Here is a 27,396-nt window from a genome sequence, read left to right on the forward strand (position 1 = left end):
GCAGTCCAGTACAACAGCTGGCATCCAGGGGCTGGCATCGAGTGAACAGGCAAGAAGAGTTACTGGCTGGCGGAGGGAGAGGTGGTGTGAGATGGTAGAGCTGAAGGATCTTCAGCAACAGGAGATGGAGGGCAAGCTGCAATTTCACTCACGCCTGACAGTGATGGCACAGGTCTGGTTCCTTGCTGGATTCAATTCCACCCTTCTGAAAAAAATGACCTAGTGATGTCTGGGAAGTCGCTCTTTTATTCTCGTCGTAGATGACATGGTAGCACTGGATTGCATTCTGAATGGCTGCTGCAACCTTTGTGTACCGTTCTAGGTTCGGGTCCTGTGCCTCAAAACCAGTGCCTCCTCAAATAAAGAATATCCCCTTGCCATTTCCTGTGTCATGAATCTCTTCGGTTCTTCAGTTACTTCTTCTTCCTCTTGTCTCTCTTCGTCCTTTCTCTGGCCCTCCAATCTCATCAGGTCTTCATTAGTAAGCCCCTCGTGTTGCACAGCAAGGAGTTCAATGAAGTCGTCCTCTTGCAGATCTAGCTACGGCTTCTCGCTGAGGGTCACTAAGTGGCTGAAGACCTCTTTGGATTCCTCATCCACCTTCTCAAATCCACAAAAATCATGAACAAATTGCGGGCAAAGTTTCTTCCAAACCCCATTCATGGTGACGGCCGTAACCTCACGCCAAGCAAAGTCAATGATTTTATAGCCTTGTAGATGTTATAGTCCTTCCAAAATTGTCACAAGGTTGTTCCTGATTCGTCACTTGCCTTTACTGCCTGACGAAAAGTGTAACGTAAATAATATTTCTTGGAAGTCGCTGTAACTCCCTGGTCCATAGGCTGGCTGAGTGACATAGTATTCGGTGGAAGATACACTACTTTGACGTTGGGATGAAAGTCGTCCATGCATGGGGAGTGGCCCGGAGCACTGTCGAGCAGCAAAAGAATGTTGAATGGGATGTCTGTCTCCAAGCAATATTTCTCTACCTCCGGGATAAAGTGGTGGAAAAACCCATCCTGGAAAATGGCTTGGGTAACCCAGGCTTTGGGGTTACTCTTCCACACAACAGGAAAAGAGCCCTTGGCTATGTTTTAAGGGCTCTTGGGTTCTCTGAATGATAGACTAAGAGACACTTCAGTTTCATATCACCGGAAGCATTTCCACCAAACAACAGAGTTAGCCTATCCTTTGCTGCTTTATAGCCTGACATCAACTTTTCCTCCTCACTGATGTAACCTTGGTCTGGCATCCTCTTCCAGTACAGTCCTGTCTCATCCACATTAAAAACATGCTCGGGTCAATACGTGCCTTCATCAATAATTTCTCAAAGCAATTCAGGAAATTCCCTGGCAGCTACCGAATCTGCATTCTCTGCCTTGCCACTTACTTTTACATTGTGAAGGTTGGCTCTAGCCCTGAACGGATGAAACCAGCCATGGCTGACATTAAAAGATGTGCCCTCTGATTCTTTGCTGTGTTTCTTCTTCAAGTCCTCAGAAAGGCTTTTAGCTTTCCCTTGAATCAGCATTAAGCTGAGCGGGACTCGACGTTGATGCTGATCTTGCATCTGCACACTGAGAAGTTTCTCCATCTCTTTTTTTTCTTTTTTCCCCACACGTGAACATTTATTAAACATTTTTGAGTATTACACGCAATTTGTTTCCTTTACTTAGCAATTTTTGGCATTTTTCTGTCAGAACTTCATTCTTTTGAACTGCTGCAGATGTTACATTTTATAGACATATTGGTTAGTTATTTCTTATTAATCAACATTTGGGCTGTTTCCAAGTTTGAAAAAAAAAGTTGCAACAAATACTCTTGGGTCCACGTCTTTGTACAGGATTAATTTCTAGAAGTGGAAGTTCTGTGTCCAAAGCCAGAATAGTTTGAATTTTAATTCATGTTGCTAACTTACACTCTAAAAATATTGTACCAATTTATAAGGCAGAAAATGCTTTTTTTTTTTTTTGGATACTTAACCTAAATCTTTGCTAACGTGATGGGTAAAACATGTTTTAATTTTCATTTTTTAATTCTGTGAAATTTAGTTTCTAACTTACTAATTTTGGTTTCTAGCAATATTCATTCTCAATTTATTACCTCTGAATTTTTAATTTTAGCCATTACGCTTGATATTAGATTATTCTATTTTGTAAAGAGCAGCCGATTCTTGTTCTATCATTGTAACATCCCATGCAATCTCACTGAAGATCAGAAACAAAGTTTTTTAAGGTCTCAGACCTTCTCCTTTAACCACCGAAATGGTAGTCTCATACCTGCCTTTTTACGATCCCTGTGGAATATCCTGGAGTTCCCCCACCTTTATTTATTTATTTATTTATTAACATGTTTATTGGAGTAAAATTGCTTTACAATGGTGTGTTAGTTTCTACTTTATAACAAAGTGAATCAGCTATACATATACATATAGCCCCATATCCCCTCCCTCTTGTGTCTCCCTCCCACCCTCCCTATCCCATCCCTCTAGGTGATCACAGAGCACGGAGCTGATCACCCTGTGCTATATGGCTGCTTCCCACTAGCTATCTATTTTACATTTGGTAGTGTATATATGTCCAGGCCACTCTCTCACTTCATCACAGCTTACCTTTCCCCCTCCCCATGTCCTCAAGTCCCTTCTCTATGGCTGCGTCTTTATTCCTGTCCTGCCCCTAGGTTCTTCAGAACCTTTTTTTTTTTTAGATTCCATATATATGTGTTAGCATACGGTATTTATTTTTCTCTTTCTGACTTACTTCACTGTGCATGACAGTCTCTAGGTCCATTCACCTCACTACAAATATCTCAATTTCGTTTCCTTTTATAGCTGAGTAATATTCCATTGTATATATGTGCCACATCTTCTTTATCCATTCATCTGTCGATGGACACTTAGATTGCTTCCATGTCCTGGCTATTGTAAATAGAGCTGCAATGAACGTTGTGGTACATGACTCTTTGGATTATGGTTTTCTCAGGGTATATGCCCAGTAGTGGGATTGCTGGGTCATACGGTAGCTCTACTTTTAGTTTTTTAAGGAACCTCCATACTGTTCTCCATAATGGCTGTATCAATTTACATTCCCACCAACAGTGCAAGGGGGTTCCCTTTTCTCCACATCCTCTCCAGCAACTATTGTTTGTAGATTTTTTGATGATGGCCATTCTGACTGGTGTGAGGTAATACCTCATTGCATTTTGATTTGCATTTCTCTAATGATTAGTGATGTTGAGCATCCTTTCATGTGTTTGTTGGCAATCTGTATATCTTCTTTGGAGAAATGTCTCTTTAGGTCTTCTGCCCATTTTTGGATTGGGTTGTTTGTTTTTTTGATATTGAGCTGCATGAGCTGCTATATCCTGGAGTTTTCAACTTATTGACTCCTGGTCTGAGTGAACAGAATTTTTTTCAGAAGTGTGATATAAAGTAATTCACAGTCCCTCTTTTTTTTTTTTTTTTTTTTGCTGTACGTTGGCCTCTCACTGTTGTGGCCTCTCCCGTTGCGGAGCACAGGCTCCAGATGCGCAGGCTCAGCGGCCATGGCTCGCGGGCCCAGCCACTCCGCGGCATGTGGGATCTTCCCGGACCGGGGCACGAACGCATGTCCCCTGCATCGGCAGGCGGACTCTCAACCACTGCGCCACCAGGGAAGCCCCACAGTCCCTCTTTTGATCTAATTTTAATAATTGAATGCTAGCTCTTCTGTTTATAATCCATTTCTGACCTTTGGACCCATCTGCCTAGCTCCTAGCTCTATGGGCTCTGGTTGTTTCAACTCATGCTACCAGGGGAGTCTCCCACTTTGGGCTGTCTTGGTAGATATTCTGCCCTAGGCAGGTGCTGGTCACCTATTCTTGACTCCTGATGGGTATTCAGACAGTTACAGCAAGAAATGTTTCATAAATGGTATCTGATAGAGTCTAGTTAAGATTAATGGGGAATAAAAGTGCTTTGCTTAGAAATAATTATCCATGGATCTAAAATCAACAAAAGTCTCTATAACAAAAAATACATAATTTTGGGGGGAGGGGTAGGAGGAGGCTTGAAATAGATCAGAAAACACTTTCACATTTATCGTTCTTTTCATATACTTCAAATTTGTACTTAATGCCTTTCTCCTCCTGGACGTCAGAAAGAACACCTGGATATTCTGGGATAAGTTTATATTTTTCCAAATCAATTTTTGGAAAAAATGTGTCACTTTCAAATTCCTGCATGATCCTTGTCACGAATAGTCTAAGGTGGCCTGGCTTGTTCGTGGCTTCCTTATAAACAGAACTGCCCGCCACTATCCAAACCATGTCCACTTTATTTGTTAATTCTGGTCGCTCAGTAAGTTTTAAGGCGTCATCCAGACTTTTGGCAAGAAAATGAGCTCCCTGTGGAGGTTCCTTGAGTTCTCTAATGAGAACTATGTTAATTCTGTCCCTTAAAGGTCGATTCTTCTCTGGAATGAATGGCGAACCAGGTTTTCCTACCCAGAATCACCAAATTCTGTTTACCTTCTACTGAAGAGATATTTCCTGTATTTTCCTGAATACAGGAAATACCTGTATTCATTCCTGAGCAGGGGCCAGGGCAGGTCCCTGTTCTTGCCGATGCCCATGTTCTGCCCATGTACACAGCGACCATGCAGTTTAGTGGATGAACCACGACAGCGGCAGAAAACACTTCCGAGCTAGGGTGTCACACTGACGCGGGGATTACCCGCCAGCTTGGCGCGAAATTCCTCCATCACTTTTCCACGCTTCTTCTATATTATTGTTGACATCATCGGCATGGCAGACTTTACACATTCCATGATCTTGTTCTTGTTCTTTAGAATCGTGCCGGTGGTTGAACGTTTCATGTTATAAGAATGAACCACGTCCACCATCTTGTCGCCTCACTCCACTCTCTCAATTATTTTTACTTTTGTTTCCACTGTTATCCCTTTGTACTTCTTAGCAGTACCAGCTACAACATCGCTGTTTTTACGCTTGCTTCTGGACATCCTGCACTTAAAATAAAGGTACTGTACTACTGTACTCTATACAGTACTGTACAGTAAAGTACATAAAAGCACAACCACTTGTAGAGGATGCACACGTGACAGTGTACTCCAGACACGTGAACTAACTTATGTGATTGGACATGCGAACGCACGTTCACATTTTGAAAGTTCATAACTTGAAGGTTTGTATGTAGGGGACTTACTGTATCTTATTTATTTACTTGGCATTGTAGACTCAGCGCCGAGTAGAGTGTCTGATACCTAACAGATGCTTAACACATATTTATCGAATATATGAATGGATGAGTGAATGAATGACGTGTGGGTTCCAATCCAATTTATTTACTTAGTTCACCAACGTCCTCGATACTTGTGGATCAGTCTAATGAAAATTAATCTATGTAATAAGGCCATTTTTCTGAAGAGTCTTGGCATGTTTTTTTTTTTTTTAACCCAGTTCTACATGCCACCTTTTTCATTTCTGTGTGTTTGTTTCCAGCTAACATTTCCAGTCTTCCTCCTCTTTCATGTAAAAAAGTCTTACCCATTTGTTACTGACCACCTCAATGGCTCAGTCTCCACCAACCCTCCTCTGATGACCCTGGTTAAAAATGGCCACTCCCTCCCAGAAACACCAATCAAATTGTGGTAGTAACTCTCTTCTTAAGTGTATTGTACAAATTACTTCCATATTCTTTTTTTTTCCTTTTTTCATTTTATCCTTACAATTTCCCTGAGTCAGAATGTTGGAGAAATGTTACTCCCCTGCCACAGGTAAGGAGAGATTTGAAGCAGTTAATGGGTATATTCAGGAACACAAGCCTAGAAAATGAAGGAACATACACCAGAACCCAGATCTCTTCTATCCTCCTAGTCCCTTCCTCTTTATACTGCTGTATGATGCATATAGTCTCATGCTCTGGAATACATTATAATCACTTCATATTAGTTTTATCTTCCCTACTGGATTGTAAATTCCTCCAGGCCCTAACTTCTTGGGCTTGCTAATAATATTAACTAAATCAATAAATTAGTAGGTCCTCAAAACTTTTAAATCAGGAATTAAAAAAAAAAAAAGAAAAGATTTGTAAGCTGCTTTTGCGATGGGTATAAAAGGCAAAAGAGCTCCAAGTTGGTACAGGAGTTGGAAAGCACTACATTGGCTTCATTTGTTGGTTAATTTTTGCTCCAAAAGGCTTTACTTAAAAATTAATAATAATAAATCTGAAAAATAAAATAAAGAAAAAAACGAATAACAAAGTGGGTCTTTCTATATCCAAGTCAGCACAAAACCATTTGTGGGGTGGAAGGTTACAAGTTTCTTCTTTGTAATTTCATCTTACATATAGCCAGTCATATGGCGGGAAGGGGTGGAGTAAGCAGATTGCCACTTCTATTGCCCTCATGGATGGGAGAACCGTGGTATTATGAAGTATGATCAGTGGTTGGGCGGGGTGTGTGTGGGAGGGCAGGTTTAGAAAGGTCTGGTGTGGGTCTCAGGGAACGTCAGGGAACTTCGGCACTGCACTTAGACTCTCTGGGTCTCTCCTGGTCCGGCATGTGATGAGACCAACATCAGATCTAACATCAGACTGCAGGGCTTAACCCCAGGCTCTCAGGTCGGGATAGGGGAAGGAAGACGGGCCCCCATCACGCTTTGCCCCAACGAGTCCCAACGTTGGCTTTAGGCCCGCAAATCTGAAACAAAGAAAAAACGCCTCCACATCCTAGGGGCCCCAGCTCGGATCTGCCCTTTGGCTTGAGGGGACACGTTGGTCTGAGCCTGCGTGAGAACGAGATCCCTTGGGGCCCCGCCCTCCACTAGCGCAGCGGGAGAGGCATAGGTAAAACCCGCGAACGGACCCGCCCTAACTAGTTTGTCCCTGCGGCCGCCTCGTAGGCAGCGGGGCGTTCCGAGTGTCCCGCGCCGCATAGCCATGGCTGCCCGTGGCGGCGTCGCCAGCGCCGGGGAGAGCCTGCGCTACGCTGAGGACTCGCCGCCCCCGACCAAGCGGTCGGACGCCGACACTGACCCGAGACTGGTGAGTCTGCCGGCTCTCCTGCCGTTCTCCCGCTCCAAGCTGCCCGAGCCTACCCGCTAGCGCTCCCCCACCGCCCCCACCCCAGTCCCTGTCTCACCTCTCTGCGCCCTTACCCCCGAACCGGGGTCGTCCCTGTGTTCATCCACTATCTTTGTACCACCCCTCATTTATTCAGAGTTGATGCTCCTCGGTGCCCGGCGTCGACGAGTAGGCGTGTTCGGAGAATCTCTGGTCCCTCAAGGAGCTTTCATTCTTGTCGGGAAGACAGCCCAGAGAATAGGCAATTGCAGATGCAGTGTGATAAGTGCCGTAGGGTGCGTGTTCCCATCATGTAGGAGGAGACCCCAGTCCAGTCTTTCGGGGCTAGGGGGTGAGGTCAGGGGAGGCTTCTAGGAGAAAGCGTTGTAACCATCGTTGTAAAACTAAGGTCTGAAGAATGAGTAGCAGCAGATTCGGTGAAGAGGAAGAAGCGTTTCAGGCGCCAGTAGTATCATCTACAGAGTCGTAGGCCAGGTAAACAGGGCCCAGTCAGACACAGTAAGGGGGTCTCATCAGGCTGAAATGTAGAGCTGGGAAAAGAAACTGTCCAGTGGAAACAATGCGAGCCGCATACGTGTTTTTAGATTTTCAGTAGCCATATTTAAGAAGTGAAAAAAATAGGTGGATTTAATTTTAACAGTGCATTTTTATTTAATCCAGTATGTCCACAGTGATATTTTGACGTGAAATCAATATAAACATTATTTTGTTTTCAAATAAATTTATTTATTTATTTTTGGCCGCGTTAGGTCTTTGTTGCTGCTCACAGGCTTTCTCTAGTTGCCGCCAGCGGGGGCTACTCTTCGTTGTGGTGCGCGGGCTTCTCTTGTTGCAGAGCACGGGCTCTAGGCGCGTGGGCTTCAGTAGTTGTGGCACGCGGGCTCAGTAGTTGTGGCTCATGGGCTTAGTTGCTCCTCGGCATGTGGGATCTTCCGCATGTGGGATCTTCCCCGACCAGGGCTCGAACCCGTGTCCCCTGCGTTTTGATGAGCTTTAATCAGAGGAGTGACCTGTTGGACAATTGTAAAGTTCTCTCAGGCTACGTGTGAGAAGAATGGATTAGTTGGAGAAAGTCTGTTTTATCCCTTTTCCACACCACCTTCCGTGTTGATCCAGCCAACAGTGATATGTCTTGCCCTTAGATGCACAGCACTTCTTGTCCATACTGTTCGTTGACTAGTCATACACAGTCTTGTGACATCTTTTATGTTGACCTGTCATTTTCCAGCATTTTTTTGTTTCTTAAGAGCAGAGACTGGGTGTTTGCTTCAAGTAAGCACTCAATTTGTAAGCGCTCAGTTATCGTTACTTAACTGATAAATTTCTGGAACAGAGTCAGTGGGCTGGAAAGGTTTCAGAAAGCAATATGCTTTTGTTCAACAGACATTTCTTGAGCACTGCTGGATACCAGCCAGGTATCATCCTTGGAAGAAGTAAACGAACAAAACAGATAAAAAGTTTGAAGTAGCAAACTCTTCGAGTTCCTGCTATGTCTGATTCATTCCATACCACAGCCCTGTGAAGAAGGTCCTTTTCAGTTGTCACTTAAACGAGGAGATGGAGACTCAGAAAGTGGTAACTCATCCAGGATCATTCTCCTAATAAGCGGTGGGCCTAGGGTTCTAAATCCTAACACTCTTTCCGCTGTGACTTGCTGACTCCTTAGAAATAAGGCTTTCTTTCTTTTTTTTATTATTTAACTTTTTTTAAAATTGAAGTATAGTTGATTTACTATGTTATGTTGGTTTCAGGTGCACAGCAGAGTGATTCGGATATATATATATTCAGGTTCTTTTTCCTTATAGGTTATTACAAAATATTTCAAAATATTGAAGATAGATCCCAGAAATAAGGCTTTCTGAATAGAGTGTTCAGTCTGTGATGTAAACTGGATAAGATATTAGGTTAGGTAGAACTCATCTCTCTATGGAGAGTTGTAAAAATCTCAGTACTGGACTGATTTGCAAGGCAATTGGAGCCCTGTGGTATTTTGAAGATAGAAATAATATTGGTGATTTTTTTACATCTGTAGGTACTTTTATTTGGAAAAGGGAGTGTATAGAATCCAAGCTATCAGTTAGGAGACATCTTTAGTAGTCTGGGCACGTGAAGGCTAAAGTGTAGGCCAGTGATTCTAAACCTGTCCAGCCCAGAGCCCCCTTTTTATAACAAATATTAAAGTTTCCTGTAATATCCTAAAGATTTATAGGCAATAAAAAATACCCATAAGCATAATTTAAAAAAATCAGTGTACTGCTCTAATTGAAGCATAAAGGTAAAATAAGTATTTTATTAGAAAATAATGTGTCTACTATTTAAATACGTAAGTACTCAGGCATGATTACATTAGAAGACACAACGAAGAACTGATCAGTTGCTGGCATATTGCACCAGTGCAAAGAAATCATTGTGAGTGGGATGGCTATAAATGCAGGCTGATTTCAGATGTATTACATTGGCAGTTCAAATACCATAAGAGCCATTGTCATCGGCAAACTAATTTTTCCCAAGTTGTGAACAATTTTTGGTAAAATTTTGAATGAAACAAAGTGGAATCTTACCTCAATTTACATGATAGCTGCAATTCTGGAAAATTCAGTCTTCACTAAAATGGTGCAAAAATGATATATTTTATATGTAGTAAAGTCCTAGACTAAGATGATCATAGATAGGCTTTTCACCTACTCAGTGTCCAGTAGAGTCTTTTAAAATCTTGAGGGATGCGGGCAGTTGTTTGTTGTCCTGTGTTGTCTCATATATTTTAGGACTTCTAGGATCCATAGTCCTCATCCACTAAATAGCCTCCTTCCTATCCAGCTTATCGTGACAACCAGAAAATGTCCTTGCAAATTTTCAAAAGGTCCCTAAGGGGCTGTTCTGCTTCTGTAGGGAATCACTGGTCCAGGCAGTGACCAATGATGAGGTGGAACATAAGAGAGTTGATAATAATAACTTTGGGGAAACTTAGAAGTACTGAAAGTGATGGGAGGTTGACAAAGTGTAGGATAACAAAGAACAAATGACCTAAGTATGGGATATATTTGCTAATCTTATTGAAAATAGTAGAAAATCAAATGTTTGTCAAGGAATTGAAGAAGACATTTTTCATACCATTTTTTAAAAAGATGCAATTTATTTTAAAGTTTTTGAAATATATATCTGCAGTTGTAGATGTTAAATAACTGTCTCATGTAAGCTTTCCTTTAGGGATTAAGAATTCAGGTTCATTAGCCTGTTTGGGAGATTAAAAGCTAAAAATGTAGGAGGAAATACCTGCATAGTACTTTGAATAAAATACTATCTTACAATTAATTGTTTAATAATCACAAGTCATGACCAGACTTTGCTTTAGCAAAGCTGCTTCTCATGGACAAGTAGAAAAGAAACTTTAAAGTTAAGAGGAGAGTATTAACAATTTTTAAAGCAGTTTGAACAAAATTCAGTTTGTATGACTTGGTAGCCTTTCAATTTTCAGTACTTTCCTGAAGAGTGTGACTCCTAGTATTATTAGGATGATGTAACATGTAAGAAAATCAGCCACATATATGTTTCAGTGTAAGCAAACCTTATACATGAAAATCAAAACCTATCAGGCATGTAAATTATCAAGTGCTTATTCATTACCAAAAAAAAGAGACCACTTTTATTTTTCAATTGCAATTGGAATTTAAAATATTTACCTTGAAGCTTACCTTTGAAGAAATCACATGGATTATGTATTGTATATCCATATTTTTAACCTTGCCCTATTCTTTCCTCACTGTAAAACAGTGTTCCTATCATTGTTATCATAAGAGGAGGCTAAAATGTAAGCTCCCTGAAGAGGGACTTTGCTGTCTGTGTATTTCCAACATTTATAAAGGTGCCTGTTATGTGGTAAGCACTTTAAAAATAAATTGTTTAATGAGTACATGTTATTCTGGAATGGGAAGGAATGAGAAGAATAGAGTTAATAAGAATTTTCAGTTGTCTACCAGTGAGTCCTACAAATAAAGATACAAAATTCAGCTTATCTAAAATGTAGCTCGTTATATCCCCTCCCTACGCATGGTGATTCTCACCTATCCACTACCTTGAATAATGCCATCAACACTCCACTTTCTCCCTTCTCACTGTTATTCTGTTGGTCTAGCCTCTCTCCTCTGACCTATTGTATTGATAATAGCCTTTAAAAACAGGTCTCTTTGCTTCTGGTCCTTTACAGCCATCAGTTATTTTTCTATACTACACAGCTAATTATGGTACTATAATTTTTTAAATTAATTTACCAAGTTCCTTTTTATAAATTTACCAAGGTCCAAACTTCCCATGGTAATTATATAAATTGTATAAATATGCCATTGTGATATACAGGACTGTTCATGAACTAACCCCTAAATGACTGACTTACGCAGCCTCATTCTCCATCTCCTTCACTGTACTGTACCCTGTGCTATGACTTTACTTACTGTAGTTTTCTCCTCTGTCTGAAATTCGTTGCCTGGCAAACTGCTGTTCTTTTTTTTTTTTAATATATTTACTTTATTTATTTTTATTTTTGGCTGCATTGTGTCTCCATTGCTGCGCACGGGCTTTTCTTTTAGCTGTGGCGAGTGGGGGCTGCTCCTCCTTGCGGTGCGCGGGCCTCCCATTGGGTGGCCTCTCTCGCTGCAGAGCATGGGCTCTAGGCACGCGGCCCTCAGTACTTGTGGCACTCAGGCTCAGCAGTTGTGGCTCGCGGGCTCCAGAGCGCAAGCTCAGCAGCTGTGGCGCACGGGCCTAGCTGCTCTGCGCATGCGGTATCCTCCCGGACCAGAGCTCGAACCTGTGTCCCCTGCACTGGCAGGCAGTGATTGCTAACCGCTGCGCCACCAGGGAAGCCCCTGCTGCTCATTTTTTAAGACTCAGGTTACTGATGTGAAGCCTTACCTGACTCGAGTTCCCTTTCCCTAGTAGAATAAAGTTGTTTTATCCTAAGTACTTCCTTAGAAAGTCATATACAGTTTTTTATTAAATTATTTCTTATACTATATCAAAATTATTTGTATATGTATAAGCACCTAGGTTGTGAAGTCTTAGGGCAAGAACTTATATGCTTGCTTCTGTGATTGGCATTGCAGTTGATACATGGTAGTTACTTGTTTATTAAATGAACAGCTATTAACTTTTATTACTACTGAGTGGCTTAATAAATAAACATGGATGTTTGGTTCAACATATTGATGCATGTATTCTTTTTCTGTTGGATTTCTCCTTTATGTTAGTTTCTAAGGGAGAAGAATCTGTCTGTCTTGCTCACTACTCTGCCCAGAATTTAGCACAAAGTCTGTCATAGATACTAAATAAGTATTTGTATACTTATAGATAAATGCTAAACAAATGTTTGTTGAGTGACTAGTCTCCATATTTCTCCATCACAGCTACCATTTTGATGCAGAATTTATTATTTTCTAAAAATTTTCCTCTGGCACAACTATTGTCTATCTTGAAAGTTGAATGTTGCAGTCTCAAGATAGAAGTTTTAGCATTTTATAACACTTTCAGGCAGTTCATATTTATCTAGAAGGTTATTTACTGCTTTTGCTGTTTTGGAAGAATATAATGCCTTAGGGAATTTGTAAACAATTTTGATGCTTTTTTTTTCCCCAGCAGTATCAGCTATGATGGAGTGGGCTGTTTTCCCAGTTCTCAGAAATTCTTTGATTCAAGATGGTGGAACATTTAAAGTAATGTGTGTTTGTGTGTGTGTGTTTTTCTGGTGGATATTTGAAACTAGATGATAGTAACAGATACCTGACTTGGCCCAATTGTTGAATTGCTGGCATTATTTAAATAGTACTTCTTCTCCTTTTTGAAACATGTCTTTTAAACTAAAATTAGATATTCTTTACAGGCAAGGACCAAGTTTTAAGGATCCTTGTTCTCTCAGTTCTCAGCATGGTACCAGCCTTGGTTACTGCTCTATAAATCCACTGAATAATTAAATTAACAAAGGAATGAAACAACTAGATGGAAGAAAAACAGAGGATTAGAGGACATGTTTTACAGTATGATGTACTGATGGCCTTAAGGAATAAAAAAGGCTAAGATAAATGATATTCTCTCTCTGATTTTTTTTAATTGTAAAGACAGACATAAAATATAAGCATGTATTAAATATTAGGTGTAGTCAGAGTACACATGATGCTCTGACTTCTTCTGACGTGCTTTTCCACATTTTGGTAACTTTATTGCTTGATGCCTCTGATAACACAGGCAGTCTCCAACTCTGTTTTTAAAGTTTGTCGATTCAATTCAGTATAATAGATTTTTTTTTTTTTAACACCAGATACATAGAAGCTATATACGAGGTGTGTGTGGGGAGATGAGTGAGCCAGGATTGCCACCTTCAAGGACAGAGGGCAGCAAACTTCTTTTGTAAAGGGCTGAATAGTATTTTAGGTTTGCAGACCTTATGGCTTCTGTCACACTCCCAAACTCTGCTGTTGTAAAGCAGAAGCAGCCATAGACATACAGCCTAGCTGCAATGATGTTAAAGTTTTACTCACCAAGAACTTTATTACTGTATAGTACTTACAGTATTTCTAAATGTGTTACATGGTTTTGGTAAAGATTTTTTTTAATTAATTAATTTATTTTTGGTTGCGTTGGGTCTTGGTTGCTGTGGGTGGGCTTTCTCTAGTTGCGGCGAGCAGGGGCTGCTCTTCATTGCAGTGCGCGGGCTTCGCATTGCGGTGGCTTCTCTTGTTGCAGAGCACAGGCTCTATGTTCGTGGGCTTCAGTAGTTGTGGCATGCAGGCTCTAGAGCGCAGGCTCAGTAGTTGTGGTCCATGGGCTTAGTTGCTCGCTGGAGGTAAAGAATTTTAAGTAGAAGTTTTAGTAAGTGCCATGAATTGATACCTAATTTGTATATTTCCATTTGGGGTAACCCGTTTCATTCTTTCCTTCCATGCTAGAAAGCTTGTGATATTCTATTCAGAAACAGTTTAGAATCATTGACTCATTTACTCTCAGTTTTGTGTCAGTGGATCTATGCCTAGCACTGAGTTTATTGTCTGTATTTGATCAATATGGTAAGGTTTTTTAACTGTGAGATTTTGTAGGGGATTGTTTCAGGTGCTTGTAGTATAAAATCACTTTTGGCCAGTACAAAAGCTGTGACCATGTGGGATCTTCTCATGATTTTTGTGTTTTAATAACCTTTATTTTTTTTCTGAGTTTGTCTTCAAACAGTGCTTCCCAATCTTTTAAACTTTTTATAATGTAACAAGTTTCATACCTGTCTCTTGCCCCCATAATATTAGTAATATTTTTTATTTTTAATCATTGAATATATAAAAATAAGGTAAAAATTAATGATATGCATGAATGTATTGAGTTTATGATATGCAAACAAATAGTTAGGGAGGAAATGAACTAACATTTAGTGAACACTGTTTACCAGGCACTGTATTATATTCTCCCAATTCTCATAATAACCCATGAAGTTAGATGTTACTTATCACCATTTTACATATAAGAAAACTGAGGATCCAAGAGGTTAATTAACTTTCTTAAGGTCATATAGCTAGTAAGTGGCAGGACTAGGATGTGAAACCAATTTTGACTCTAAAAGTCCTTGACTTTTATACTGTACCATATTATTTCTCCATCATTTAGATATAAGAAATTGATGAAATTCAACTCCAAGAAATGATATACAGTCTTGGTTTTTGTGGTACTTTTCAGAGTCTTCAGAAGCTTCAAGATATGTTTTAAAATTCTGTTTTTTTAAATAAATTTATTTATTTTATTTATTTATTTTTGGCTGCATTGGGTCTTCGTTGCTGCACGCGGGCTTTCTCTAGTTGCGGCGAGCGGGGGCTCCTCTTCATTGTGGTGCGGGGGCTTCTCACTGCGGTGGCTTCTCTTGTTGTGGAGCACAGGCTCTAGGTGCGCGGGCTTCAGTAGTTGTGGCATGCAGGCTCAGTAGTTGTGGCTCACGGGCTCTAGAGCGCACGCTTAGTTGTGGTGCATGGGCTTAGTTGCTCCACGGCATGTGAGATCTTCCCAGACCAGGGCTCGAACCCGTGTCCCCTGCGTTGGCAGACGGATTCTTAACCACCATGCCACCAGGGAAGCCCTGTTTAAAAATTCTTAAACTTCAAAGCAGAGTTAATTTTATTTCACCTTAACTCAAAAAGGAAGAAAAGAATACTGTGTAATGAAATTAAGCTATAAGCATTACTACTATAAGAAATTACAGCCTTAAAGTAAAAGACCCTATTGTAAGGGAGTAAAAGTAGCTTTCAGGAAATGGGATGATTTCCCAAGCAAGAAGAATAACCGAATTACAAGGTGTTGCAGGTAAACCAAAAGAGAGAGTTTAAGGGGTGCTTTCCAGGGTCTTCGAAGTCAGTATAGTAAAAGCTTGTAAGAGTACATGATAGGAGATGTGGCACATATATACGATGGAATATTACTCAGCCATAAAAAGAAACGAAATTGAGTTATTGGTGGTGAGGTGGATGGACCTAGAGTCTGTCATACAGAGTGAAGTAAGTCAGAAAGAGAAAAACAAATACCATATGCTAACACATATATATGGAATCTTAAAAAAAAAAACTGGCTCTGATGAACCTAGGGGCAGGACAGGAATAAAGATGCAGACATAGAGAATGGACTTGAGGACACGGGGAGGGAGAATGGTAAGATGAGATGAAGTGAGAGAGTGGCATGGACATATATACACTACCAAACGTAAAATAGATAGCTAGTGGGAAGCAGCCGCATAGCACGGGGAGATCAGCTCAGTGCTTTGTGACCACATAGAGGGGTGGGATAGGGAGGGTGGGAGGGAGACACAAGAGGGAGGGGATATGGGGATATATGTATACATATAGCTGATTCACTTTGTTATATAGCAGAAACTAACACACCATTGTAAAGCAATTATACTCCAATAAAGATGTTAAAAAAAAAGTACATGATAGGGAGGAGGCTAGCTAGAGATACAGCAAGATCACTTTTATGATCAGGGTGCAAAATTAAGTGCAGGATTAAAAGGGAGATACCAAAGATGAGGTATATTTGTTTCTGTTGAAGAATTTGTTTTTAAAGTTTATTTTAAAGTAGACAGATCAGAGGGTTTTCTGACTTAAGTTATTTATTAAACCCTTCTGACTGGTGGGATCTTCCGCAACTTTTCTTTTTTAACCTTTATTTTTTCCCCTGATTTTAAAAGAAACAATTGTATAATAATATCATATAGTAATTGAAGTAGGTACCATTTATTCAATGTTTACCACATGTAAAGTACTAGGTGATGTATATGTATGTCCTAATTTTTAAAAATTCATAGCAACCCAAGGAGGTAGGTATTGTTTATTTCATTTTACAGGTGAGGAAACTCTAGTATAGAGGTTAAGTAACTTGGCCAAGGTTATGTTGCTGATATGTAGAGAGTAATTCAAACCATATTTCTTTGAATTCCACAGCCTGTGATCCAAAGATTTTGTTTTAGTGATAAAAGGTAGGTAATAAGAATATATAACTACTGTTAATGTTTTGTTTTATAGCATTCCATTTTTTTCCTGTGTGCATATATGCTGAACATTCCGTCATATAACTTGCTTTTATTCTCTAACGTGGTCTGTAAACATTCCTCAATATATTATTTAATTGTGGATGCATATTTTAGATGTGCCTTAATTTATTTAATTATTCCCCTATTGTTGGGTATTCAAATTGTTTCCAGTTTTATATATTATAAATAATGCAGTGATGCATATTCTCATATAAAAGTTTTTATGCACCTCTCTGATTATTTTCTGAGCCTAATGACATGAATATGTTTAAGGCTGTTGATTCCTATGGTGAAATTACCTTCAAGACAGATTGTCCCAATTTGAATTCGTAGCATCAGTTTGAGAATGTTCATTGAACCACTCCCTTGACAATTGTAAGGCTTTGAGTTGTTGGCTAAATGGATGCCTCTCATTATTAATGGCCTTTATACTGGAGTGTGACAGATTGCCACATGGCCCCATCCAGAAGTTGAAGGAGGTACTAGTAATCCTACTTTCATACTTAACAAACTGTTAGTTTTATATTAAATGTAGGAGTTTTGAACATACAACTTCTTGTTGGAGGTTGAGGGAAGGTAAAATTTTGTGAAAAAAAAATAGGGAATTATATAAGGAGTGAGGACATCAAGGGCCAGTGCTAGGATCTAACTTGACATTAGACAATTAAATGACACTATTTTCTCTGGGTAATTTATCAAACTACCTAGTAAGAAGTTGTACAAGGCAAAAGGTTTGTGAATGGGCACTAAAGTCAGTTAGGGATGTTGCATTGAGTATGAGCTCACACTGGAAAGATAATTGAATGATTTTTATAATCTATTAAAAGACTGTAGGAGATTAAATTGTTGCTTGAAGACCTAGGCTGTGGTCTGGAATTAGGATACCTGTGTTCCAGTCCCAGTGCAGACACTGATAACAATTGCTGTGACGCTTCCCTGGTGGTACAGTGGTTAAGAATCCGCCTGCCAATGCAGGGGACACAGGTTCGAGCCCTGGTCCGGGAAGATGCCACATGCCACGGAGCAACTAAGCTCGTTAGCCACAACTACTGAGCCCACGCGCCACAACTACTGAGCCCACGTGCCACAACTACTGGAGCCCGTGCACAGCAATGAAGAGTAGCCCCCACTTGCCGCAACTAGAGAAAGCCCGCGTGCAGCAATGAAGACCCAACGTAGCCAAAAATAAATAAATTAAAAACAAAAGAAAACACAAACAAACAAACAAAAAACAATGGCTGCAACTTGGACAAGGCATGTGACTATTCAGGACCTCAATGTCTTCCTCCGTAAAAAAGGAGGAAGTGGAGTGGGTTTTGGCTAGATGTTTTCTATCATTTCTTTCAGCTCTAAAAATGCCAGCAAAACATTGGACATCTTATGGAAACTATTGAAAATAAAACAGAAACATATATATATTTTTTTTGTGTGTGGGATCTTAGTTCCCCAACCAGGGATCGAACTGGGCCCCCTGCAGTGGAAGCACAGAGTCCTAACCACTGGACCACCAGGGAATTCCCAAAACATATCTTTTCTGTATAAAAGTATAATGTGTCTGCTCGTAGAGTACTGTGTGTACTTCAGTTTGCACCTTTCAAAAGTCAAATAGAAATAGAACATTTCCCGAAAAAGAAAATATATAAATGAATTGGCGGGAGAAGTGTGTGATTGTGTGAGGGGGAAAGAGGCAGGGAAGGCTCATTTGAAGGTAGGCTAAAATAGTTTAGAACTTAATTCAGGAATAGTGTAGAACTCTTAATTCAGGAAGTTATTGGACAAAAATAATTTAATAGAAGTCAATAAAACAATAAAAGTACAATAACAAAATGATAAAGGATATCTGTTAGGTAAAAAAAGTCCCTTTTCTCCAAATTTTAGATAATAGAAAGAACTAAGGAAAATCCTTAAATTTGAAAGAGAGAAATTTAGGGCCAGTGAATAAAATAGCAGTGACGAACAAGTTAAAGAAACTAACTCCTAGAACTAAATGAACCTTGAATTGCCCAGAAGACCAAGCTTTTTAGAGCAGATATATCTGAAGCTTCAGGCCAAAGAACACGTCTCACAGGCTTCACCGATAGACTTGACACATCTAGCATGAAGAGCCACAGAGCACGGATGTAAAGCTTGCCATAGTTCTTACTTCCTAACAGATATCTTCCAAACACCAAAGTCATCTTTCAGTATCATTCTGGCTTAATTTTCTAATTAGAATTTGACTTTGAAAATCTTGCCCCTTTTTGGCCTGTCTGCTTAGGGTTATTATCTTGAGATGATTCCATATTGTTAAATAGATGGAAGTTGACCTTATATTTTACACGTTGTCTGCTCTGTGTTTGAAATATTTTATAGGTTACTGGTCTAGTCTGTATTTAACATATTCTGTAGATATTTAACATATTCTGTAGATGATCCCTGCCCTCCAACGTACACATATATTCAATTGCAATAACCTAAGGTCACCGTGAGTTAAGGACAGAATCTCAATCAGAATTCAGGTTTCCCAGCTTCTAACCTTTGTTCTCTCCTGTATCCTCCCTTTGCCCTCTTGGTCTAGCATTGACCCTATCCTTCAGTTTTATCTGGACTCTTCTCAGAAGCCATCTGTGACCCAGAAGCAGAGTACTTAGCAACTGGCCACCTGTCCACCTAACCATCTACACACACATTCATCCATGCAGTCAGTTAACACTAACTTTTATTTAACCCATACGTATTCTAGGAATACAAAGATGAATAGTACCTGCTTCTTGCTCTCTAGAGGCTCACAGTTCAGTAAAGGAGACAAGTTATGAAGTTGTGGTCTGGGATTACAATAGACAAACTGGGATGTAGAGAGGTGGGAGTATTTGAATAGGGGAGAGGGTACTGTTGGCATTGATTTCTTTCATATTTGGAAATTCACTTGTTCCTGCTGCCTATCTAGAGTCATTCCATTTTTCTTTGCTATTTAGTAACTGAGAAGCCATATATATACCAGACATCCTTCTGTGTTAGGGACTGGGGTCGATAATACTATCTTTATATGAACAGTGGTGAAACAGAAGGGTGGAGACATATTAGACTCAACTGAATGAGGGTAGTAGGGATATGACTCAGATACCCCAAGTCCCTTAGAGCCAGCAGCTTCAGAGGACGGAGAGCTTATTTTGGGAAGTGACCTGGTCCAGACACAGGTAGGGACCAACTCACAGGGCAAACATGTAAGGGTAAGTGCAAGTTTCTTATTGGCAGCCTCTGATCAAATATCTGCTGAAACCGACTTTCAGCATCTTACTTCCACTACTCCCTACTAGCACTGACTTACTAAATTGTAATAAAGATAGAAAAATGGAATCTCTCCCTCAGGTTAAACCTAGTGTTAAAGTGAAAGTTTTTACCAATTAAAAAAAATGTCAGTTACTATATTATTATAATCGCATACATCTTAAAGAGAGTTTTTAGTTAGTGCGTGCTTGTTTCAAATTTGATGGAATGTGTTAACACTAATTAGTAAAATCTGTGCACTAGATTATTCTCAGCACGTTGGTTATCTCAGTGTAGCTGTATAAAGCACTGGATCTTAACTCCAGTGTCTCTGCACATTGATGAGGTATCATGAGGTAACATGACAAAGGGATGGGATTACAACCATGTGCCTTTGCAAATAGCCTAGAGGGAATCTTATCTATGGTCCATGATCTGATTTAAAATCTGGTCCTAAGAGAGGGTGTGTCATGTGTCAACTTTTGAGAGTCATTGACAACTAGAATAACCATCCCTTTATTATCCTAAGAAATATTTCTGGCTAAAAATCTAGTAAGTTCTAAAAGAAATTAGATAAATTTATGGAGAAATAAAATATAAAAGCAAACTAGTAAGTTTTTGAGGACTCGCAGGTTTTGTTTTGAGATTGTCAATCGGTTTGTAACCTTTGTGAGGTGACCTTATTGATCCATATCTCTACCCCTAGTACAGTGCCTGGTTTGTAGTAAGCACCCCGATTAAATGTTTAAATAAATGTTGAATTAGTGAATAATGAATGAGTCAGGGCGATATACCTAAAAACATTATTTTCTGGTCCTGAAACACAGTAGAAATATGTATCAGCCAGGGTTCTCCAAAGAAACAGAACTAAGTAGAATGTATTATTTATCTATTTCTAGGAACTGGCTTACACAATTGTGTGGGCTGGCAAGTCTAAAATTTGTAGGGCTGGCCTGCAGGCTGGCAACTTTCAGACAGCAGCTAAGTCTTGAGGCAGAATTTCTACTTCCTCAGGGAAATCTCAGTTTTCTTAAGGCCTTTCAACTGCTTGGATGGGTCACACCTATGTTATCAAAGATAAACTGCTTTACTTAATAAAGTCAGCTGATTATAGATGTTAGTCACATGTACCAAGTACCAACACAGCAACGCCTACACTGAGGTTTAATTGACTGACCTAGCCAAACTGACACGTAAAGTGAACCATCACAGTATCCTTGGGTTTGAGAACTTGAAGCCAAATGTGCAGCCTGGTGTGGCAAACCTGTGATGAACCCAGGGACTCCTGGTACCCTCTGAGGCGACCAGAACTAGGTCGGTATTGGGACAGGACTTTCTGGCTAGTCACATTTAACGTGAACAAAGAAAGCTGCTTGCGTTATTAGAGACAAGGTTTGTATCAGTGGGTCACTGAATAAATGCTAAACAGTACTTAAAAGGTTATTCATAAGATCATCAGTTATAGCAAGGATTTCAGTTTGGAGAATTTTTTGTTCATTATATTAGAGTGGAGAAGTACTCATTTGTCCTGAGCCTGAGAGTTTTGTTTCTTTTTTTTTTTTTTTTTTTAATGGTACGCGGGCCTCTCACCGCCGTGGCCTCTCCCATTGAGGAGCACAGGCTCCGGACTCGCAGGCTCAGCGGCCATGGCTCATGGGCCCAGCCGCTCCGCGGCATGTGGGATCCTCCCGGACCGGGGCACGAACCCGTGTCCCCTGCATCAGCAGGCGGACTCTCAACCACTGCTCCACCAGGGAAGCCCCTTGTTTCTTATTATGTTTGCTTTTGGGTTTTGTTTTACTGTTTCAGTGTGTTTTTGTTTTGCCCTTTTATTTACTCTCTAGTCATGCTGTAGATATTAATGCTTGCCTGTGGTTTAAAATAAAGTGACTTTAAAGTCAAGCAAGTAAGATGTAGTTAACGTTGCTTTTTCTTTTTACTTAATTAAAATTTTTCACTTAAATTAATTAAAGAATTGGTGCTTTGAGAGAAGTTCAAGTGTATTTTTTTTTTGGCAATGGAACAGTAATGGTAAGGGCCAGGTGGATTTAGATTTGAAAATCTGGAACATTCATGCCAGCTTGAAATTTTTAGGGAAGGATAATTGTAAAAATTCTCTTCCTAATGTCATTTTATCATGTTTGACACTTTTTCTGGAATATAAATTCCCTTGCTCTCCTTCTTTTGATCTGCATGTGCACTACCTCTCTTTCTCAAATTCTGCTGATTTGCCAAGCAGTCTTTCTTGTTTCTTCCCTTTTTTCTCCTTTCCACTTGCTGTTTAAATTCAAATAGCTTTCTTTGTAGAAATTGAACCAAATAATAAGGCAGCATAAAACACTGAGTTCAGCAGAAAGTGATTTGCTTGTGATTAACCCTTGAGAACTGAGCCACTGCGAGATAACAAGGGATGTATTTTGAGACAACCTGCTCATTCTTCTTTTCCATTAGTAGATGAGACTGTTTCTTCCCCAGGTGTTAGGAATTCATGTACAGCTTTGCTTGGGTTTTATTTATCACACTGAGGGTGGTGTGTTTTTAGAAAAGCAAGACCAAAGGAGCTTATGACAGCCCTTCCCTCTGCCCCACTACCAGTCACAGACTTTCCTCCCAGCAAAAGGGAACTCCATTCTTCCAGTTGTGTAAGGCAATAACCTTGACATTCTTTCCCCCCAGCTTTACTGAGGTATAATTGACAAATAAAGATTGTATATATGTAAGGTGGACAACATGATTTAATAGACATATACATTGTGAAATGATCACCATAATTCAAGCTAATTAACACATTGGTCACCTCACATTGTTACCTTCTGTGTGTATATGTGTGTGTGTGTGTGTGCACGCGTCTGTGCACATGTATGTACACATACGGTGAGAAAGCTTAGGTCTACTACTCTTAGCAAATTTCAAGTATAAAACTTATTCATCTTACAGGAACTTTGACCCACATCACCCCATTTCTCCCACCCCAGCCTCTGTTAACCGCTGTTCTACTCTCTGCTTCCATGAGTTTTTGACTTTTTTAGATTCCACATGTATGTGAGATCAATCAATATTTGTCTTTCTGTGTCTGGTTTTATTTCACTTTGTGTAATGTCTTCCAGGTTCATCCAAGTTGTCACAAATGGTAGACTTTCCTTCTCTTTATGGGTGAATAATATTCCACTGTACATATGCACTACATTTTCTTTATCCATTCATCATCTTCTCTTTCTTTTAAACCTCACATCCGGTCTCTTAACAAATCTTGTTGGCTTTTAAAAAAATTAATTAATTTATTTGTTTTTATTTATTTATTTTTGGCTGCGTTGGGTCTTTGTTGCTGTGCGTGGGCTTTCTCTGGTTGCAGCGAGCGGGGGCTAGTCTTCGTTGCATTGTGCATTCTTCTTATTGTGGTGGCTTCTCTTGTTGCAGAGCATGGGCTCTAGGCACGCGGGCTTCAGTAGTTGTGCGCATGGGCTTAGTTGCTCCACAGCACGTGGGATCTTCCCTGACCAGGGCTCGAACCCGTGTCCCCTGCATTGGCAGGTGGATTCTTAACCACTGTGCCACCAGGGAAGTCCCCACACGTAATTCTTTGGCTGCTTAATTTTCTTCATAGCATATGTCACTTTCCATTGTATATTTTTCTGATTTCTATTGTTTATTGTCTATCTCTTTGAAATACTCAGAGATGGGAGAGTCTCCAAATGGCTGCTTGAAAAAATGCCTGACTTTTTTTATTTGGAGTGTTGTTATTTTTCTTTGTTTAACAATCCAGTTACTCCTTCATGTTTTTCTACATGGATCTGTGAATTATATTCATTTCATTTTTGTAATGAAATTTACCTGGCATAGGCCCTTAACTTCATTTTCTTTTTCTTCTGTGAGACTTTTGGATATATATACCTGGTCCAGAATATTTTAAGACATGATTATGTGTTAATTTCTTGATTAAATTTAAGGATCATTTTCCATTATATTTTCCCATTTCAATCATAATTCCATCCACTAGCAGACACCAATACAGTACATAAATAATTCAAGTTCCAAAAGGCATCTGGATAGTGGGAATTCTTCTTAAGATCATTTTCATCCCATTATATTAACTTTTGAGAACCTACTATGTACTAGGTACTTTGTTAGATTTCAGAAATCCAAAGAGGTAAACAGTCCCTACCTCCAGAAGCTCACATTTTAGCAAGGGTTTGAAATAGGTAAGCCATTATTAAATAATGTGCTATGTACTATAATAGAACTCCATTTTTAGTGACTCCATGGAGTCACTAAAAAGTTTTACTTGAGTGAGGAGATGGGTGGCGTAAGTTTTACCTGGAGGTGACCTTAAAGCTATTTGAAATAAGCCGGGATTTTCCAGGAGGAATGAGCAGAGAACAGAAAGGATTAAGAGTAAAATTGTGGGAGTGAAGAAAGAACAGACAGACATCTGCCATGTTTACACAGTTCGTTGGTCATTTTTCATAATCTTTTCTCATAAATCATTTTGAGCACGCTGTGATTAGGTTTTCACATTCCCACATTCCCATTTTATAGATGAGGAAATGGGCCTAGAGAGATCAGCTTAGGGTCGCAGATTTGGTAAATGTTGAGCTGGAATTGGAGCCCAGGCCTGATTAACTTTGAAGCACATGGGTTATACATTCAGGGGTGAAAGGGAAGATTGAGGAAGTTCATGCTTGCTTCATGGGTAAAAAACATGAAGGCTAATGAAAAAAGTAAAATTTAGAACAGTTAAGGGCAAAAAGGAATGGGGAATGGTATGAATCAAGGATGAAGGAGATGATGATACTGAGTGGATTTGAAAGCCCAGCCGCCATCAGAAACCATAATTTTGTCATGGTGCTATGTAGTGTGTTCATAAGACTCTTCTCCAGTCAACTTTAGCAGTCTAGGCAGAGGATTCTTTTTTTTTTAATAATTATTTATTTATTCTATTTATTGATTTGGTTGCGCCGGGTCTTATTTGTGGCATGTGGGCTCCTTTGTTGCAGCTTGCAGGCAAGCTGTGGCATGCATGTGGGAGCTAGTTCCCTGACCAGGGATCGAACCCTGGCCCCCTGCATTGGGAGTGCAGAGTCTTAACCACTGTGCCACCAGGGAAGTCCCTAGGCAGAGGATTCGTTATGGTAACTCTCCAGCCATTTTAAATCAGTCAGTGACTTCACTGGGAATTTACTGTTCGTTAATTTCTGCAATGCTATTATACATATGCTTGGACATTTTAAAATCTAAAATATTCATGCATTGTGTATGGTCACAGGGGATGCAGTGAAAACTATGCTTTTTGGCATTTTTGAGAAATATAATCTAAAGTTGTCATGAATTTTTAAAAACTTAATTAAATACCATTGGCCAATAACACATAAATTAGTTATATGTGTACATATCATCTTTGTTTTCTGTGGTGACTATGATGAGATTGTTAAAAACTGAATTTCCAAATTTGGTATGAATGGAATTTTTCTATTTTTCTTATATAGACCACTTTCCCCAAACACTGGTCTGGACCAGTTGTAAAAGAATTAGTTGGTAGAATTTTTAATTGATTTGTAACTGTATTAGTTTTTAGGTATATATGTGCACATATATACCTTTTTTATAGAAAGATCAACTTGTTATAAATACGTGCTCGCATTAATTTTATATAGAAAAAAATGTATCTAAGAATTTATTTAGATCTTCTGCAGGCCTAGAAAGTGTTAGCTGCTTTTCTAACCATCTGAACCTTCAAAGAAAAAGTTTCAAAACTAAAACTTCCTGAAGGCAGCCTTGTGGATGTTTAAAACAACAACAACAAAAATACCTTGTATGGCATCCACATTTACCATCTGCTGTCTCCTACATATGTTTGACACCTATGGCCATTTTAGCTTAGGCCAGAGTACAGGTGTATACATATCTTTCTTTTTAAATCACACTGCCTGTCTTATTTTCAGCCCATATTCTAATTTCCCTAAGTCAAAAAAGTAGCAGCATTTCCCTAGTTTCTGTAAAAACACAGATGTAACGTGGTATCAGTCTAGTTGCATGAGCAATCATAGACATTTAACCTGGTTATTGCCTAATTGGTAAACAATGACAGTACTTATGGTACTAACACTGCCTCACTCTCCATTTTGCTTTTAAATTGTCTTTTCATTGTCGTTTTTGTTCTGTTACTGGCAATTTAGTTTTAAAGCATCATTGTTTATAAAAACATTCAGAATAAAAATTGAAGCACATCATTGTGCTTGACATAGATCAAATATGGTGTTACGTATATAAAAGAAATAAAATAGATCCTGTTAGCCTGAAGGTACAACACTGAAGCTTAAGTAAATGTGAAATAGCATAGTGATAAAGCATATGTGAATTTTTTTTCAACAGTAGTCAAATAGAGAAGATGTTGATGGAATTCTCTGATATTTACACAGTTATGCCAAATGAACCATGGGCTTTTGTTTTTTAAAGCCCCAGTATGCTTTAGATGTTATTTTACTTTAAAAAAATTTAAGGTCAGATAAAGGTATGGCTGAGAGTTCTGCGTGAACTACTTGCTCAGATTTCAGATGGATTTTCCTGTGCTTCCTGTCTTCTGTATTTGCAACTAGATGATCTCTTTTTTCTGTTTGGGTCATTCATGTATGTGGAGAGTTGGTGGAATTTGTTGTTTTAGAGCTCTCTAAATTTGTGTCTGAAAAAAAAATACAAATGACTTTCTAGTGACTGAAAAACAGGTAGTAGATAAATATTTTTCTCTAGGAAACAAATAATATTCTTATTCTGGACCGTTTGAGGTTAAAGCTTTAACTTATTTGCTTATCTCTCTGACAGTATTTCCATAGAAAACTTCATGCAGAGGACCTTTATTCTTATTACAGAGTACAGGTATCTGGTAGTGCAGGACGCATAATAGTTTTAAAATTTCAAGTTGAGTTCTACTTCCAAATAGTAGATTTTTGTTATCAGTTGTTTATGCTCAAAAGGTATAAACTATTTTAATATCAAATTAATTGAAAATACTATTAAAGAGGTAAATCAGATACAGTCCCCTTCCAGTAAGTAATTTAATTCCAATAAGAAATGAGTTGTTGATTAGCTATGCTAATACTTTGTCCATTTTCAGTGTGGATGAGTAAGACTTGATTGCACAGTTTGGGGTCATTTATTGAACATTCTTATTTGCTCCAATGATCTACCTAATTTGGGTTTGTTTTTGTTGTTTTTAAAGGTTGCAAGGCCTTTAGCGTTTATCTTTCTATAAAGTTAGTCTTCAGAAATAGAGATTAATTCTCGCATTAGCATTATTTTTCTTATTGAACTATTGTTGAATGAATGAAAAATGAAATATAAATGGCAGATCTTCTGATATGCTCTGGGAACTCAAAGTAAATGAAACACCCTTCTTATTTCAGTGGGCATTTGTTTATTATTAATTTTAATTTTTTTTTTATATTTTTTGGCTGCGTTGGGTCTTCATTGCTGCGCGTGGGCTTCCTCTAGTTGTGGCGAGTGGGGGCCACTCTTCGTTGCGGTGCGTGGGCTT

General features: G+C 39.2%; 1 protein-coding gene and 1 pseudogene across 2 annotated transcripts in view; one reads left to right on the forward strand and one right to left on the reverse strand.

The window, feature by feature from the left end:
- Window positions 1-4,056: 4,056 nt before the first annotated feature.
- Window positions 4,057-4,880, reverse strand: LOC309835906 (dihydrofolate reductase-like; annotated as a pseudogene). Its single transcript has 2 exons — window positions 4,792-4,880; window positions 4,057-4,682 (listed from the first exon to the last, which is right to left on the reverse strand). The product of its transcript is annotated as a dihydrofolate reductase-like (transcript).
- Window positions 4,881-6,907: 2,027 nt separating this feature from the next.
- The window catches only part of DNAJC15 (DnaJ heat shock protein family (Hsp40) member C15), a 62,606-nt gene continuing 42,117 nt past the window's right edge, over window positions 6,908-27,396 (forward strand). Inside the window, exon 1 of the mRNA XM_082675920.1 lies at window positions 6,908-7,039. Coding sequence (XP_082532046.1) covers window positions 6,935-7,039 — 105 coding nt within the window. The 5' untranslated portion in view covers window positions 6,908-6,934. The remainder of the gene's footprint in view (window positions 7,040-27,396) is intronic.

This window comes from Grampus griseus, assembly GCF_964374135.1.
Source record: "Grampus griseus genome assembly, chromosome: 18".
Lineage (NCBI taxonomy): Eukaryota > Metazoa > Chordata > Mammalia > Artiodactyla > Delphinidae > Grampus > Grampus griseus.